This window comes from Theobroma cacao, chromosome 2, assembly GCF_053813885.1.
Source record: "Theobroma cacao isolate CCN51 chromosome 2, ASM5381388v1, whole genome shotgun sequence".
NCBI lineage: Eukaryota > Viridiplantae > Streptophyta > Magnoliopsida > Malvales > Malvaceae > Theobroma > Theobroma cacao.
In genome coordinates, this window is record NC_142640.1 from 2,518,938 (window position 1) to 2,536,744 (window position 17,807).

A 17,807-nucleotide genomic window follows, 5' to 3' on the forward strand; every position below is an offset into this window, starting at 1 on the left:
GTAGATTAACCACTCTCGCCTAAGGTGAAATTACTTGGTGCTTAAGGCTTTAGAAATAAAAGCTCTTTAGTGCTCAACAACTCTTAGCCTAGCCTAGCTTCCTTCCTTTTCTTATATGACTCAAATTTTTGCCTAACACTTTAGAGTAGGCCAATAGGAAATGAAGTAACCCAGTGAACGTACAAAGTAGCACTTAGGTGCTAAGGTTTCAATTTAACACCACCAATTGTCATTGACATGGACATGATCATCAGATAAATTCCCCCTGCCCCTTGTTTGTTGGCAAAAATAGTGAACTTGCTCTTTCTCATTAGCCAAAGGGCAAACCCCTTTTGATTAAATATTTCAGGATCCTCTAGCTTCATTTCCAGTTCCTTTTCTTTCTTTCCATTATTTGAGAATATAATTGGGTGGCATTGGGAACCCTTTTCTATCTTTTGTTTCAAAGTTACCATTGATCCTAAATTTGAACCCAAAGTATATAATCTTTGACTAAATTGGATGGTTATAATTTTTAATTAAATACAAAATTTATCATCATTAGTGAATTGAGTTACGTATTAGAAAAGATATTCGATTCATTTCAACCTACAGGTAAATTTTATATGTGTATAGGATAAAAAAAACAAATAATAAAAAAGAGTCGAATCTTGAGAAAGTAATATCTCGAAGTTAAATTAAATGAAAGAATAGTTGTGCCTTTCACCAAACAAAGTGCATGAATAATCACTATTCTAATCCTAGAACATCTATGATTAGGAAAGGAAAATATTATCACTTACCACTAAAAGACTATAATAATATGTAATCATAGATCAAGATGATAATTTAAGCAAAGATATTTAATCAAATTGGGGAGGGAGGCCATTGATTTACAGGTCATTGGACCGAAAAAAAAAATAATATGCCATGTGCCACCACCCTACACATCCTTTCTAATTTTTTTTTATTCGACAAATTATTTTAATTAATATGGTCACTTTTAAAGAGGAAATAAATAAATAATATTGTATTTGAAGCCCAACTACGTGTAATTATATACTAATAATATTCCAAATTGAGGCAGATTTGTGCATGGGCATACTAGGTCAATCTCATGGCCACACACTTTCTTCTCTATTTTTCTTTGATTTTTACTCACCAATCAAACCCTTCCCCCACGTGCACACTCATGGGCTGGAATTCTGAATATTCCAAAAGGAAATAGGTGTTAGACTTGGTGTGGCCTGTGTTTGTTTATCTTTGAATGTTGTTCCTTGTGGCAGCCTTGGCTTACCCTTGCCATGGTCGTGCCTACTACTTTAATATATGTTCCTCAGTCATGCCATGCCGCAGCCTTTTTTCACAGCAAAATTCTAAGGTGAAGAGTTCAACATTTTTGTGGGTGCATCAAGACAGTACTCCTAGAAACATAAATAGAACATTCTATTACATATCTTACGAATTTCATATCCGACATCTTATATATTTAAATTTAATATTGATATATACTTTCTTTGTAACGCGAGATTGAATTTGTTTTTTTTTAGTAAAACAAAACAGTAAAAGACGAGTTGAGATTGGAAAGGTGAAGAAGGTTGGTGGAATTTGTGGGTTAGCTTCATGGTAAAGATACATTGAGGAAAGGAAATTGTCCAAAGGGTTTCCATCTTGATGGTGAAGGAGGAGGAATAGGGAGAAGCAAGCATGGGGCAGAGAGGGCATAACACACTGATTCAACACGTCGCCTAACGCCTTACCTTACAATCTTATGTATTTTTATATACATTGAAACAATGAAGATTCGAGAGAAGACCGTCAATGGTTCGATTGCGACTTTAGCAAACCTTTGACATCTTCATTCCAATCTCTCTTTTCTTATATATTTTAATGTTGTACCTCCTGCTTAATCATGACCTTTATTTGACTAAATTGCCCATGTAATTTGACAGATATTACCCTTTTTTAAATTTGATAAATATTATCCATTAACAGGGTGACAATTATGAAATTTAGTGTATTAATAATGCACAATATATGTATCAACAGTGTATTAAATATGAACCTTTAGTAAAATTAGATTGTTTTTTCCGACTCATTTCTCTTGGTTTTCTTTTTTGGTATTGAATTTCTCTAGTTGGGTTTTCTATTATAGTTGCATTTTTTTTCCTTTGTTTCTTTGTATGTTGTTAATGTTTGCCTTTTCAAGTATGTTTAGAAAATTAAATGGTTAGGCTACCAATGTGACATTGGGTAGATGAATTGGATATTTTGAACATATAATTAGGTGTTCATTAAATGTAGGAATGAAAAAAAAAAAAAATTAAAATGCCTTGAATCTGCCAAAGATTGCCTTAGCAAATTGGTTTCTTCTTCTGCTGTGCAAAGTTTATGAAATTCTGATTGTCATCAAGTACAAGCACAATGCCACAAGGCCCATTCAATAATTTGGGAAATTCTTTGTTATATGGTCCCCCAATCTTCTTTTTCACCTTTATCTCTACCCTTTCCTTCCTTGAGGTGTTTTTGGCTCTCACCTCTTGCTTTCCCTTTTCTCTCTCTAACCTATGGTATGATTCACTTATTAACTTTTATTAGAAATTATTATGTAAATGTACTAAAAAAAATTGAATTTTTCATTGAAATTGAGAATAACTGAAATTGTCATAATCCACACCAACTTATAATAAAATATTATTTTATTTAACTCAATGAAGTTTAACGATTTTATCTCACAAAAAATATTTTATAAATTAAAAATAATGTAAACATTTAAATACTTAATCTCACTCTGATTCATAATAGATGTAAAATTCATTATTCTTTTATGAAACTGTAACAAAGGTAATTCATTGTTTAGAGAATAGTGTTGGCCATGCAACTTTCTTTCACATCCTTACAGTTAAGTAACTGTAATTGATCATGTGCATAGTATGAGTGTCAAGTCATCACTCAAACCCAAAATTTTTTGATAATGTTTAATCACAAGATTTGAATTATTTATAGCCAACATTTGGTAGCTTTGTCTTTCTCTTTTCTCCTTTGTAAACTACAAGGATAAACAATGAGAATCTAACTTGAGTAAAAGCTACCAAAATGTTCCCTTCATGGGGATGACTGCTCTCATCTTTCACCAGAAGAAATCCCCCAGTTTAAAGCCAAAAAATAAAATAATAATAATAATTGAACCAATTTTTAGGAGTTTTGGTCCTATTTTAATCTGATTTAACTGAAATAAAACCTTTTAAGAAATGGGGTGGAATATATACTGAGTGGGGGGGTCTGAAGTCCACCAAAGCTGAATAAATTACGATATCCAAAAAAGTGCAATTTCTTTTACTGATAAAAAAAATAGAGATAGAAATTTTGTTGACCCTTCCCCACAAATGCTATGACCCATCCACCATAACAGAATGTTATTGCAGATTAGAAATATGAGATAATTCTCATCCCACCCAAACCCCTCTCTCCAACCGAATCCATTTCCCCATTTTGTCAATTCTCTATTCTAAATCAAGATTGCCTTTGCTAAAAGGATTCAAATTGAGTATGGTTTCTTTAGTAAAATGGGATACTTTTGAACTACTTTTTGATTTCAGAAACCACTTGCCAGTAGCAAGGTTTTGTTGAATTTCCAAGCAAAAAAGAGTATTTAGATCATTACTGTTTGTTTCAAAAAATTAATTTAATAAAGTGTATAATGTTACAGGTCATTTTCTCCTCTAAAAGGATTTTTAAAAATTATAATAAAGTGTATATTTTTTAATGATTAACTCATATTGTTTTATTTTTTAAAAATTTATTTAAGTAAAAAAATTGAATTAAGAGGGTATTTATGGAAGATTAGAAGTGATAAAAAGATTGGGGAAAAATAACGTCATGATTTTTCAAGGCGGCTGCAGGCGTCAAAGTTTCCGTCAAACCAAACACCTCTTCCACGTCTCACCCTTTTTCTGCTTTAACACCGGTCCAAGCCCTGAATACTCAAAACGGAAAAAGCAATAAATTTTCTTTTTTTTTTCCCAGAATATGAAACAATTTTTCTTTTTTTATGATTATGGTGTGCTAACTAACGAAACCAACAATTTTAAAAAGTATAAAAATAATAAAAAAGAAAAGAAATTTGTGTCTGATGTTAAAAGGTGAAAATGGAGGAAGAAAGAGAAAATTCTTTTTATTTTAATTTTTAGATCACTAATACGCTCCAGCAGTGTACACCGACGCACAAGGCAAGCGCGGTTGAGAAGAGTGTCTCTTTCTTTCTACTTTCTCTTTCTGCTACAACCCGACGACACACTCCGCGCTGGCAAAGATTCCCTCTTTGTCTTCCTTTGCTTTGCTTTCCTCTTCTTTCTTGCTGCAAATCTAAAGTTTTCCTGGGAAACAATCACGATAATCATGTTTTTTGTTTTCTTCAGCTAAATCAGACACTAAACCTTGTTGGGTCTTTTTCTTTTTTTTTTTTTTTGTGGGTGGGAGTTATGGGATGTTCTAGTTCTAAGCTAGATGATCTTCCGGCAGTTGCTCTTTGTCGGGAAAGATGTACTTTTCTAGATGAAGCGATTCAGCAACGTTTTGCTTTAGCTGAAGCTCACGTAGCTTACACAGCTTCTTTGAAGTTATTTGGTCAGTCTTTAAATGCTTTCGTCGAGCATGATTTTGGAGCTTCTTCAGGGGCGTTGCCTCCTTCACCTCCGTCGCCTAATAAACTCAAAAGCAAAGCAGTGGATCCAGTTGAAGTCGGGTCAAGTTCACCCAAAAAAGGTGTTATTTCTCACCACCATGCCCATTCGAATTCTGGGTCTCATCTTCACTTCCAGTCAGATTCGGACGAAGATGACTCTGGTGGGTCTTTGCACCATTCAGATCATTCTTCTCCTTTGCACGAAGCAGGGGGTGGTCATATAGACTATATGCACCCAAATTATCCCAATTACGAAGCTCTTGAAACTGGATCTTTTCAAGGTGGATTTATGCATATGAATTTTATGAAGAGGCAACCAACGCCGTCTATCGTTTATGAACAAAGGCCTATGAATCCAGACACAGTTTATATGGGCGAATCTTCATCTTCTTATTTTCCTAACTCTTATGCTAGTAATAATAATCCTAGTTCTAGTTCGTACCCTTACACGGGTTACCAAAATTACGGTGGTTTTAATAATAATTCTTCTTACTTCGCGCCTGGTTATGAGTCTTCACTGCAACCGTCATCGACGGCGGCGGGGTCGTCCTCGAAACAGCCGCCGCCTCCACCTTCACCTCCGAGAGCCTCAGCTTGGGATTTCTTGAATCCTTTCGAGAGTTTTGAGAACTTATATCGTCCATATACGCCGAGTAGGGATTCGAGGGAGGTGAGAGAAGAGGAAGGGATTCCTGATTTGGAAGATGAGGATTATCAACATGAAGTGGTTAAAGAAGTGCACGTGGATCAGAAATTTGTTGATAGCGGAGGATATTTGAAGTCCCCAGTTGAAGATAAGGATGGGAAAGTTGTTAGTAGTGAAGCAGAGGCTTCGCTTTATCAGACCAGGCCGAGTGTTGGGATGGAAAATGATGGGGTGGAATATGAGGTTCATGTGGTGGAGAAAAAAGTTGTGGATGATGAGAGGCCTGCGGAGCGTGGTAACGGGTCGCGAGGCGCTCCGAGGGATGTTTTTGAGGTGGTTAGAGAGATACAGGTTCAGTTTGTGAGAGCTTCCGAGTCAGGGAGTGAAATCGCCAAGTTGCTTGAGGTGGGAACGCTTCCTTATCAGCGCAAACATGGTAAGGATTTTCATTCTTTTTTCACAGGATTATTGTGTTATTGATTTCCTTTAGCTTGATCTGTAAGAATTTTGTGAATATACATCTTCCGTGGATTGGAAAGCACTGATTTTTGCTTTGTAGCTTGATTAGATTTTGTTTTCTCGAACAGTAATACTAACAGTGGGTTTTTGGGATCTATGTCAAACAGTTTCCAAGATGTTGCATGTAGTTACTCCTTCATTATCCGTAGTATCATCTCAGCCATCTACTTCTAAGACTGCTGAGTCTTCATCTTCGGCTGACAACACTGATCCAGCTTTTCTAGACTTTAAGGAAGAATTGGCTAGGAAACCCAGAAACCTTTCCTCTACTTTGCAGAAGTTGTATCTTTGGGAAAAGAAGCTCTACAATGAAGTGAAGGTATATTGTGTCTTCATGATGTATTGCCTGTTGTTGAACTTGGTACCTGTTTCTGCCCAACCCTATAAGCATTTGCTCTTTAAAATTTTGAGATTCATGATTATCTCAGAATGTCGCATGAACACTTGATTTTTGGCTATTAGTCTTGGTTTTTGGCTATTAGTCTTGGTTTTACATTTGGTTCCCTCTTCTTAGTATATAGTGTTAGAGTCTGTTTGATTATCTTTAATTATTACCTACCTATGTTTTAGTTTAATTTGGATTTTATCTCTTTAAGGAACTGTTTCTATGAGTGCTCTGAGATATTTGCCTTTGAAGGGTTTCATGTCGTTGCATTTTATGCTCTTTCATGGATAACATGATAGTAGTTTGTATTTTAAGTTATGTTGCTTTCTGCACCCTCTTAGGAATACCTTGTGGTTGACTTGGTTTTCTGGAGGCATTACAATGGTATAGTTATGCCCTGGATTAAGAGCACTTGGGCATTTTCTTTTAGTAGTTTCACAACCTTTCGGATGTTTAAGTAGATTCCAATATTATGCAGGCTGAGGAGAAGATGCGAGTAACTTACGACGGGAAATGCCGCAAGTTGAAGCGACTAGATGATAGGGGTGCTGAAGCTAACAAAGTTGATTCAACCCGGAATGTAATTAGGAGCCTGTCCACAAAGATAAGAATTGCATTTCAAGTTGTTGACAAGATATCTGTTACAATTAATAAGATCAGGGATGAGGACCTATGGCCACTGCTCAATGAGCTGATTGAAGGGTATTGTTTCTGCTTGTTTAACTCTTTGCATTTTCCTATCTCATTCCGCATTGTCTGCTTAATTGCTCTTTAGCCTGAACTTCTTAAATGAGTATTTTGCTTTTAGCTGGCATAATTCTTGTTACCTTTGGCCTTGCCAGGAGATTGTGTTGAATTGATTTCTTTGATGAGCATCTTTAATCAGAGTTTTGTTGCTGTCTTTATTGGTTGCATAACAGCATTGCTTTGGCATTTTTATTAGTTATTTTTTTATAGGAATCTCGTCCTGCTGGTTATTATATAGATGTGCATTGTAGCTTGGAACAGTGTACGGTCAAGAGTGATAAGCGTGGATGTCAATGAAGGATTGGAAGTTCTGAAAAGCCTGTGCCATAAGCTTTATTAAGCCAAAAATACAAAATAGCAATTGATTACAATTAAGTCTTCAAATTGCATCATTTTGCTGTGTCTGTTTTGCCTGAAGTTGAAGACAAATAGTTGAACTAGTTAAATGTACATTGAGTGATAATATGCTTCAAAGAAGTCCTTTGTTGCTGTGCTTGGGATCGATGATTTGAGATAGTGTATTTGATTTGGTCTGTAATGTACCTAGTGCTATTAAATGTAGTCAATATATTAAATAAAAAAAAGACTCAAATGGCTATGTATTTGATTTATGATAGTATATACCAGAGAGTGAGTTTGAAAGCGACTTGTCATCTTTGTATTTCAAATGCACCTTCCTTATCATATAAATAGGTATGTGAGACTTACTAAAGTTTCACATCATGTGTAGATGCATTAGCACCATTTACATGAGAAAAATGCACTTCTATGAGATCTAGTTCACAAGTATAATCTGGGAAGTTTTCAGTTGGAATGGATAATGACGATATTGGCTATATGTTAATAAATTGCTGTTGAAGGACATTATAATAAATATTGGTTATAAGTTGTTAATGTGTAGCATATAAATTGCTGAGAAGTAAGGCAGACCTTCATTGGCTGAATGATTTCTTTAGATACTGATGTCAATTACTTTCCAATTGAATATCTTGCATGCTTTTTATTTGCTTTTGTTAATTTGATAGTTCATTATTTTTCATGGCTCTCATTTCGTTGATTGTACTAAATTTGCAATTTTTTTGTCATTTCTAAACCCACTTTAATAATCATTTGCAGTTATCCTTTCTACATTTGTTTTATGTGGTTTCCTTGTATTCTTTTTTCCCCAGGTTAAACAGAATGTGGAAATGTATGCTTGAATGCCATCGTAGTCAGTGTCAGGTCATTAGAGAAGCCAAAAATTTAGGTTCCATTGGATCTGGAAAAAAGCTCAGTGATGATCATCTTAAAGCCACATTGCAGCTTGAGCATGAACTTATTAGTTGGACTATAAGATTTTCTAGTTGGATAGGTGCCCAGAAGGGTTTTGTCAGGGCTTTGAATAATTGGCTTCTGAAATGTCTTTACTATGAGCCTGAAATGACAGATGATGGAATAGCTCCCTTCTCACCCAGTAGAGTAGGTGCACCCACCATATTTGTAATATGTAATCAGTGGTCACAAGCAATGGATAGGATATCTGAAAGGGAGGTGGTCGACTCTATGCGCATTTTCGCCATGAGTGTGTTCCAGCTATGGGAACAAGATAAGTCTGAAATGCATCGGAGAATGATGGCCAATAAAGATTTGGAGAGAAGGGCAAGGAATTTGGATAGAGAGGATCAAAAGTTACAGAAAGAGATCCAAGCATTGGATAAGAAAATTGTTTTGGTCTCTGGAGATGGTAGTAGTCTCTTGGTAGCTGGACATGTTGTGTATCCGAGTGAGACTAGTAACAGTAGTTTGCAGGGGAGCTTGGAACGCATTTTTGTGGCAATGGAAAGGTTCAGTGCTGAGTCCTCGAAAGCCTACGAGGAGCTTTTGCAACGTGTTAAAGAAAGGATTGCTCAAGAGCATGAGAGAGTTTCATAGGGCTGTAAAGTGTGATGAAATTACGGGATCCCGTTTGCATTGATGATCTAGTTTACAGTATGCTGTCTATTGCCCTGTGATAAATGAAACTAAGTGGTGGGTTAGACGAGTGTTGTAACGGACAACTTGGCTGGTTGTGTCTGTTAGGGAAGACTTGGTTACAAGTAGGATGATGGGGAGAATAAGATGGAAGCAGGCCTTAAGCATGGTTAATGTTTGAGGAGATAATTCATCATCTGCCTGTGACAAGAATATTTCCAGATGGGCTATGATGCATAAGTGGAGATCAGGAGGGGCAATTTGCTATGTATTGCGAATTGCGAAGCCTTTCAACTGTCAAGCTTGCCAAGTGCCCGAGACATCGAATTTGCATTTGCTCATGGGGGTGGGAACGAACTATTCATGGTGTCTAAATTCTCTCTCTAAGCGAAACTCAATTGTTTTATGTCAAATAGTTGGCATCATGCACCAGCCAAAATCTGGCATGCTTCTGCAAACAAAATCACCCAATGCGGCCAAAACCATTGGAGTAAGCAGATTCTCCATCAGTTTTGCATGATTTCAGAGTTTTAGATTTCGGTTTGTGAGCATTTTAGAGTGATGCAAATGACTGGAATGCCCACAAATCAAACGTTGTGTACTATATAATGAAATTTCTTTTCTATTTTGAATCAAATTACATCAATTTTTGTACAGAAGACAGCTTCGAAACCCTTGCTAATTCAAAGCAAACGTCAATAAAGGATGGTTTTATGACGAGCCAGATTAATTTTGTACCAACGATTTTGGCCTCAATTGCACATCCTACCCACCTTGTATCAGTAACTCTTACCGGTTACCAGTAACATCCCGAAACTGTTATCTTTCCTGGGGAGTCATTGATGAATGTAGTCCCGTGAAATGTTGAATAATGCAGTAGAAGATCCGAGGAATGATCATGATCTGGCTGATGTGATACTACACTCTGGTGCAAAAGCTTTGAAAAATAATTGTACCCAACTTGACAAAGTACAGCATTTGAGAGTACAGATTCAACGTTTGCTAGTATTTTTCTGTGGCAGCTGAAAAATATGCCTTTGTGGCTGTAGCTAAACAACTGTTATTGCCATGATTATTGCAGAAAAAAAGAAGAAAAATCCAAGACGATTACCCAAAAGATTCCACCCAGAAAGAAAATGATCTAACCTTGAATGCAACATTACTTTCACCTTCTGTTTTTCTTGTTTAAAGACACATGTACCCATAGATTAGGATCATCTGACTTGGTATTTCTTCCTCAGTTTCAAGGAGTGGATCATTCTTGAAATTGCCAAAAAATATACTTGAAACATCAATTTCTATCTATCAAGAACTTGGATTTAACCTTTATAGAATCTTATGTTGGTTGCTAAATCAATTAACGTTGTGATTTTCTGCAATTTCCTTTCCTTTTTTTTTTTTTACCGACTTATTGGTTCTATTTTTGTAGCACGAGGAAGAGTAACATTACCCCTTACTGATATTCGACCCTGCCCCATTCTTTCTGATAGTCCAACTCAGAAGCATACAACATTGAACCCACCTTCATTCTTTATAATCAGAAAGCTGGTGCTGTTGACCCCAAAGCCAAAGAGCTTTAGCAGTTTTCATTTAAATAAAAGCTTTAATTTAAAATTATTAATGCATATGATGTTAGTGTCGTGTCAAACACTTAAAAGAAGAAGATGATGAGATGTTGTAAATTCAATCTTAAAAGATTTGTACGTGTGAACGCTGCACATCTCATCAAGTTAATTTTCAAATAAAAAAGATAATGATTTCGTGATAAAATGATTTAAAAATAAATTTAAACTAAACTTGATCAACTCCAAACACTTGTAAAGAGAGCAAATAGACAAGATACGTCAATTTCACTTGAACAAATAAAGAGATTTTAAAAATTTTATAAATGTATGAAAATTTCCAAGTAATAGGTATTCAATGAGAAAAATGAATGCCAAATAGAAGCTTTACATTTATGAAAAAAGACGTAAGAGTACATCATTTTTTAAAATTCAAGAATTGAAGGTATGCATCCTTCACAATCATACACTACTCACTACCCAGAGAAAATGAAGCAGCAAAACAACCAACACCCATCTCAATATCATATTTTATATTTCCAAATGTCATAAACAAATTTGGTCACAGCACATTAGAGCACTTTTGTCTTTGGTCCTTGCCTTTGACAGATCTGTATGAACTGTTGTTTTAATTATTTTTGTTAAGTTCTTGACTTTGGGTTTTAATAGAACTACTATATTTCTCTGACAAATATGCTGGTTATTGTTTAATCCCAATTTGGCTGCCTGGTTGGTCTAGAAGAAACTGAAAGAAGGGCATGGTGGCCCCATAAATAGACAAACCTTGTAATCTCTGAGATCTCAAAGATGGTTACTGTTCCCATGCCTAACCATGAATGGGATTGCTGTTTCATACCATTTTGCTAGTCTTTCACCCAGCTGGAACCCAAAAAAAAAAAAAGAAAGGAAATTCTTTCTTTCTCTTTGCTTAAAGGAATTGCCATGCTCTGGCGTCTAGGACTGTGGCACCATCATCAATTTGGCTGGAACAAAGAAATTAGGCCAGCTGTTGGTGGAGAATATATGCTTTCTCCATCAGTGTTTATGCTTTAATCTGTTGATTGATTCTCATTAAAGCCAATTTTAACCACATAATGACACGTTTAAGTATCTAGAAAACAAATTGAGGAGAAGGAAATCTTGATGATACAGGACATAGAAAGTACCTACAAGATTTTCTTCTGTGTCTTGTACAACTAAAAAACAGTCCAACTACAATCCTGAAATCTGTAAATTTTCAAACACAATGGGGTCAGTTTATTCTATTTTTAGTGACCTTAAATTTGGAGGAATCTAACACAGTTGTAAAGGCATTTTCATGATATGAGGTTTAATAAGAATTCTTGATTTAAATCAAGATGATGGGTCAAGTTTAGCTGTAAAAAAGGACTAATTTGTTGACACCTACTGAACCTCATCCTTTTGTTTACTTCTTGGAGTTTTGGGTTCAATGAACTTTTCCAAGCAATGGGCTTTAACACATCGAATCGTGTCTACCATTCGGCATCAACTTAAGTTAATTTTTGTTTAAGATTTTAACTGCAGAAGCAGCATAGTAATTTTCTTCAGGAGGCAGGGGAAAAAGTGAACTTCCTAACTACAACTACTGCTATAAATATCACTGTTTTAAAGTTGGAAATGATGAAGTCCTTTATTACCGCAACAACAGATTAAAACAGTGGAAAGCTAGCGTAGCAGCAGCCCCCGCAGAGACAAGAATAAACCTGAAACATAAACCAAACTCAACCCAGCAACACAAGGAAACCAAGTAGTAATAAGGAAAGAAATAGATAACAAGAAAGAAACTCTCTCAAAATCGTAAACCCAAATTTTTTTTGTTGTCAAAACCAAAAACCCGTCTCTTTCGTTGTCCCATGATTCTGTTCTGAAAAGTGAAGGGAAACTTCAATCAAACTGGAAAAAAAGGAAAGAGAAAACAAAAAACTGAATTATGGGTTGTTGTCAATCATCTTTTCTAACAGAGACCCATCCGGAAAAAGACCAGACTCAGCAACAACAGGAGCCCCGGAACCATAACCAATCAGGTTCAGGTGCTGGACTCGACCCGGCTGCTGCTAATGGAGTCCCTTCTTTCTCAGAGTTCTCTTTGGCTGACCTCAAAGCAGCCACCAACAATTTTAGTTCAGATAACATAGTTTCTGAAAGTGGGGAAAAAGCTCCTAACCTTGTTTATAAAGGTCGTTTACAGAACAGGAAATGGATCGCTGTTAAGAAGTTTACTAAGATGGCTTGGCCTGACCCCAAACAATTTGCGGTATTATTCTGTTTTTTTTCTTTGGTTTTCTTTGTGGGGTTTTTGATGAGATATTTGAAGTGGGTTTTTTGTGGATTTTGTTTTTGGGTTAGGAGGAAGCATGGGGAGTAGGGAAGTTGAGGCACGGGAGGCTGGCAAATTTGATTGGGTACTGCTGTGATGGAGATGAAAGGCTGCTTGTTGCTGAGTACATGATTAATGATACTCTTGCTAAGCATTTGTTTCACTGTCAGTTCTCATTCTCTTTTAACTTGAACAATTCTTTTCTCTATTGTTTCTGTTTTTATTCAATTTTTTAATTTTTGCTCATGTTTTAAGTAGTTTTATCAGGCTTGATTTCTTAGGTCTTGCTAATTGTTGCCAATAACCTGCCTTATTTAATTCTGGCTTAGCCTTTATTTCCATTCCATTTATTCTTGTTTCATTGCTCATGTCGTAATGTAATCCGTACCGAACTTATAGGATAGATTACAGATAGTTTTTTCTTAGTAAGATTGATATACGCGAGAATATTCTTTGTTTGTTTTCTTTTGGTAGTTAAATGCTTTTAGGTTGAGAATATATCTGGACATTTCTGTTTCCCTCAGACTAAATTTGGGTCTTTGGTCATATCATGCAGGGGAAAATCAAACCATCGAGTGGGCAATGCGTTTAAGAGTAGCTTCCTGCATTGCTGAAGCTTTGGATTATTGTAGTAGTGAGGGCCGTCCATTATACCATGATTTAAATGCTTACAGGGTTATTTTTGATGAGGTATTGCTCTCTGGAATTTAAGGTTGCTTATTATGCATAGATTTTTTTTTCATCTCTTTCTCTAGCATTACCTCTCACTTAGGGATTGATGTCTTTCTAATGGATTTCGTAGGATGGTGATCCACGTCTTTCATGTTTTGGCCTGATGAAAAATAGCAGGGATGGGAAAAGTTATAGCACAAATCTTGCCTACACTCCTCCTGAGTATCTAAGAAATGGTAATTGCCCCTTATGTATTTCTGGTGGTTAGTTTTTAGTGTCATGAATACTTATTCTTTCTTCTTCTTGTCCAAATGTAAAGGGATTTACCTGTTACTCATCTCTGGAATTTATTTTGATCCTTACTATTGTTACTCTACATACTTGGTTTGTAATAAATCCATTGGTTTGCTTCAATTTCTTGCATGTTTTCCCAGAAAAGACTTCTCTTCCTTTGTGTTTCATTCTGATGTTCTTCAATGCAGTTGAGTAAACTAATAGGAATGATGTTACGCCACCAACTTTAGCAGACTTCCTGTTGTACTGTTACTATTGCAAGTTCTAGAGATCTTTGTTTCTACTCACCTTCTCTGGCTAAAATTTGGTTGGTGTTTTTCATAGAGCATAAGTACAGGGAACTGGGAAGCCAGTCTTTTATAAAAATTGTTTCTGGTGTTAATGGTATATTGGTTATTGTTCGGTTTTTACATATATAAGTTGAGTTGTTCTGATCTTTTCCTAAATTGTGTAGAAAATCTTCTCCTGATATACGATTGGCTGTTTATCTGTCATTGCATTGTGCTGAGCTCTTTTGTACTGCTATATGACGTATGAGATCTGTTTTCTCTTTTCAAATTGCACGATTATTTTCATTGAATTTTCTTGAACTTATGCTTATTGTCATTTCCGCAATTTTGTATTTTGTAGGGAGAGTCACCCCTCAAAGCGTTATTTACAGCTTTGGCACTGTTCTTCTTGATTTGCTAAGTGGGAAGCACATCCCTCCTAGTCATGTAAGTTGATTTAAGTGGCTTATGACTGGGGATGCATATGTAGTATTGTGTAGGTTTTCTTTCATTTTCAAACTCTGCAAGCCAGAATCAGTTATCTTATGGGCTCTTGCAATGCTTTTCAATGAGAACTTGCTATTCAATTGTGAGTTCATGAGGTTTAACTGCTACAGTGCAATTCACTTTGTTCTGATTAATTTTAAAATCTTGTATTACCAGATTTTACTATTCTTCAACAGCTGCTTGTCTTATGTCTTTATTTCTTCTACTATAAGACAGTATTAATCTTAATAGATACAAACTTTGTTTTATTTTGATGGCTATGCATGTTTCAGGCACTTGATATGATACGGGGCAAAAACATCATTCTCCTCATGGATTCACATTTAGAGGGAAAATTTTCTACAGAGGAGGCAACAGTGGTTGTTGGCCTTGCTTCTCAATGTTTGCAATATGAACCCAGGGAGCGGCCTAGTACGAAGGACCTTGTTGCAACACTTGCTCCATTGCACACCAAACCTGATGTATGGAACTTTGCTACTTTGCTGCTTTTAACCTACTAAATTTCATAATAATCTATTCTTGCTTTATTGGTGAGCCAAACATTTAGGACCTGGAGGTCATGTTTGTTCCCTCTCAGTTAACAGTTGAAAGCTTTTCACATATATGTTCTATGTTGCAATTAAAATCACTGAATGGGCCTAGATCTGATGAAGATAATGATGAGTATTGTATCTGAGTTGTCCCAGATACTTAATGTCTTCTGTATCAATGCTTCTTTACATGCTTTACCTTTTCTACCATTACCTAGAACTGTTCAAAGCTAAAAGTGATATGGAGTCAAATAAATTTATAACCTGGTGGCTGTGGTTGTGAAGATGAGAGGAGCATGCTTTATTTTTAGATCCTGATTGTTATATCTCTTGTTTTGCAGGTTCCATCTTATGTCATGCTTGGAATCTCAAAATATGAGGAAGCTCCAGCAACTCCACAACGTCCACTTTCACCTATGGGTGAGGCCTGTTCACGACTCGACCTCACAGCAATTCATCAGATATTGGTGATGAATCACTACAAGGATGATGAAGGGACGAATGAGGTGAATGACTCATTTGAGTGAGTCCTTCAATTCTTTTTCTTTAATCTTTTGCTAAGAAGGTTATATAATTGTGGATTGCTTCAGTTATCTTTCCAAGAGTGGACCCAGCAGATAAGAGATATGCTTGAGGCTAGGAAGCGAGGAGACTACGCATTCCGTGATAAAGATTTTAAAACCGCCATTGACTGTTATTCTCAGGTTTAACTCTAAGACTTGAACTTAAACTTGTCAAGAAGTTTATGTTCTTTGGTCAAGAATTTGTCAATGATGCTATTCTGATAATTTGTTGTTTTCACATTTCAATAGTTATATGGAATAATTGAGTTTGTATTAATGGAATTTTCTGCTTGTTGGTTTCCCTTTCATCTGTCCTTTTCTTATCTTGGAAGGGGGTCGTTCACTGAACTTTCTCCTTTTTGAAATTTAGATGTGTTTACCATAGATCAGTTTTCCATTTTATCAAGCATTCTTGACCAAAATGACCTTTCATATACTTGAGGTTATGTGCTTTAAGTTGATCACTTGAGCATCCAGATAAATTGTACTTATGCTGTACCGAGACAAATGTTTAAACTAGACTTATTAAGCCATCTTGAGTTTGGATGGATGCCTTATGTTTACCCTTTTTTCCCTATGCAGTTCATAGATGTAGGAACCATGGTCTCCCCGACTGTTTTTGCTCGGCGCAGTCTGTGCTATCTCTTCTGTGATCAGCCAGATGCTGCCCTTGCAGATGCAATGCAGGCACAAATTGTGAATCCTGACTGGCCTGCCGCTTTCTACATGCAGTCAGTTGCCCTTGCCAAACTAGACATGCACAAGGATGCCGCAGACATGTTGAATGAAGCTACTGGACTTGAAGAAAAGAGGCAACGAGGTGCCAAGGGATCATGAGAACAAAGTCTTGTATTGATTCTACACATCAGTACCCCATTCTTGTTGAGGCTGCCCAAAGTTTGTGTAAAAAATCTGAGCTTGAAATTGAATTTCAAAATTGAAAAATGTATGAGAAGGAAAAGAATGTGTAATTTCACCCCTTTTGTGATGGAGTACCTGTCTTTCATGTTTGCAAATATATGCTTTAACTGAATAAGGAGGGTCAACCATTTCAGCATGATGGGGTTCCTGAAGCAATTCTCAGTTTCTCTTGTAAAAGCAACTAATCTTGTAGAGAGAATGTCAAGACTCCCCCTTAATAAGGGTCCATGGCAGTTTTGCTAGTAAGTATAATCTTAACAATATTAGAAACACTGGTCTCTTGTCTGGTTTGTCTCCTTAATTTGAACCAACAAGTTCATGTAAAGAAATATGAGGAACCAGTGAATGGCAACATAGGCGAATAACACTTCAATGTCCTGAGGATACCATTTTTCTCCCTCAATAATTTGGATGGAATTTTTCGTGCCTGGTGTCGATGGATACCCTGCATCACTGTCAATTAAATAACTCCACAACTGATACATTTTAGCCTTGACAGCCATTGCAGGGTGTTGGAGCTAAGGTGTAATTATAGTGATGCATTCTTTCTTTCTTTTGACGACAAAAATGGATAATGTCAACAGTTTATTTTTCATGCGTCCGTTGACTCCACCTTGCCTTGCCGCCCTTGTTGATTATCTACTTACCTTGACATCTGCAGTTGCTCAACATAAGTTTCCACCAATCTTCTGAGTCATCGTGTTTCAGAGGCAAGACAGGAGACAAGGCCTTAAATGCCATTCCTTGCTAAGAAACATTTGTTTACAAAAGTTTTTGAGTAATGTGGCCTAGTCGGTGAGGTTTCATCATTGTTTTTTCCCTCTGAATTTCAGATTTCAAGTTGGCACGAGGGGCATTGCTGTCCTGCCTCTCCTACCAGCTTACATCCAATGTGGTCTCTTTGTTCTCGTCTGCAACCTGTACTTTCTTGTAGTTGATTTTTCAATACAAATTATTCAAAATTTAGCACGAGTGGCTCTGGAATGTTGTCCCCCCCCCCTCTAAGGCATATCTCAGCCTGATATATAGGATCCATTTTTGCATAATCATGATCTGCAATTACACTTTCTTGGAAATTTAGTAAATGTGCACAACTACACAGAATGGATTGGACAGGAAGATGATTGTTTATTGCCTGAGAGGGGACAGAGCCTCAGTACCACTCGTGCGCAATAATTAAGCATCATTTCCATAAAAAAAATGTGGCAGCTCATCATGTTTCTATCATCAAATTTGCTTTC

General features: G+C 36.3%; 2 protein-coding genes across 2 annotated transcripts; both read left to right on the plus strand.

Moving 5' to 3' along the window:
• The first annotated feature begins 4,154 nt into the window (after positions 1-4,154).
• On the plus strand, positions 4,155-9,634 carry LOC18607424 (uncharacterized). The gene is made up of 4 exons (XM_018116023.2): positions 4,155-5,745; positions 5,936-6,147; positions 6,692-6,915; positions 8,130-9,634. Exons 1-4 carry the CDS (start codon positions 4,461-4,463, stop codon positions 8,869-8,871), a joined length of 2,463 nt encoding a protein of 820 aa, XP_017971512.2. The 5' UTR covers positions 4,155-4,460; the 3' UTR covers positions 8,872-9,634.
• Positions 9,635-12,094: 2,460 nt separating this feature from the next.
• On the plus strand, positions 12,095-16,702 carry LOC18607425 (serine/threonine-protein kinase BSK1-like). The gene is made up of 9 exons (XM_018116349.2): positions 12,095-12,747; positions 12,840-12,975; positions 13,367-13,500; positions 13,613-13,718; positions 14,407-14,492; positions 14,825-15,013; positions 15,424-15,588; positions 15,673-15,786; positions 16,228-16,702. The coding sequence occupies exons 1-9, from the start codon at positions 12,424-12,426 to the stop codon at positions 16,480-16,482; spliced, it is 1,509 nt and encodes a 502-aa protein (XP_017971838.2). The 5' UTR covers positions 12,095-12,423; the 3' UTR covers positions 16,483-16,702.
• Positions 16,703-17,807: the final 1,105 nt, after the last annotated feature.

Bases quoted from the DNA above. Each gene is read 5' to 3' on its own strand.
- LOC18607424 (XM_018116023.2), top strand. From the start codon at position 4,461: ATGGGATGTTCTAGTTCTAAGCTAGATGATCTTCCGGCAGTTGCTCTT. The intron at 6,148-6,691 runs GTATATTGTGTC...AATATTATGCAG, and splicing joins AGCTCTACAATGAAGTGAAG to GCTGAGGAGAAGATGCGAGT. The intron at 6,916-8,129 runs GTATTGTTTCTG...TTTTTTCCCCAG, and splicing joins CTCAATGAGCTGATTGAAGG to GTTAAACAGAATGTGGAAAT.
- LOC18607425 (XM_018116349.2), top strand. From the start codon at position 12,424: ATGGGTTGTTGTCAATCATCTTTTCTAACAGAGACCCATCCGGAAAAA. The intron at 15,014-15,423 runs GTATGGAACTTT...CTTGTTTTGCAG, and splicing joins CATTGCACACCAAACCTGAT to GTTCCATCTTATGTCATGCT. The intron at 15,589-15,672 runs GTGAATGACTCA...GGATTGCTTCAG, and splicing joins ATGATGAAGGGACGAATGAG to TTATCTTTCCAAGAGTGGAC.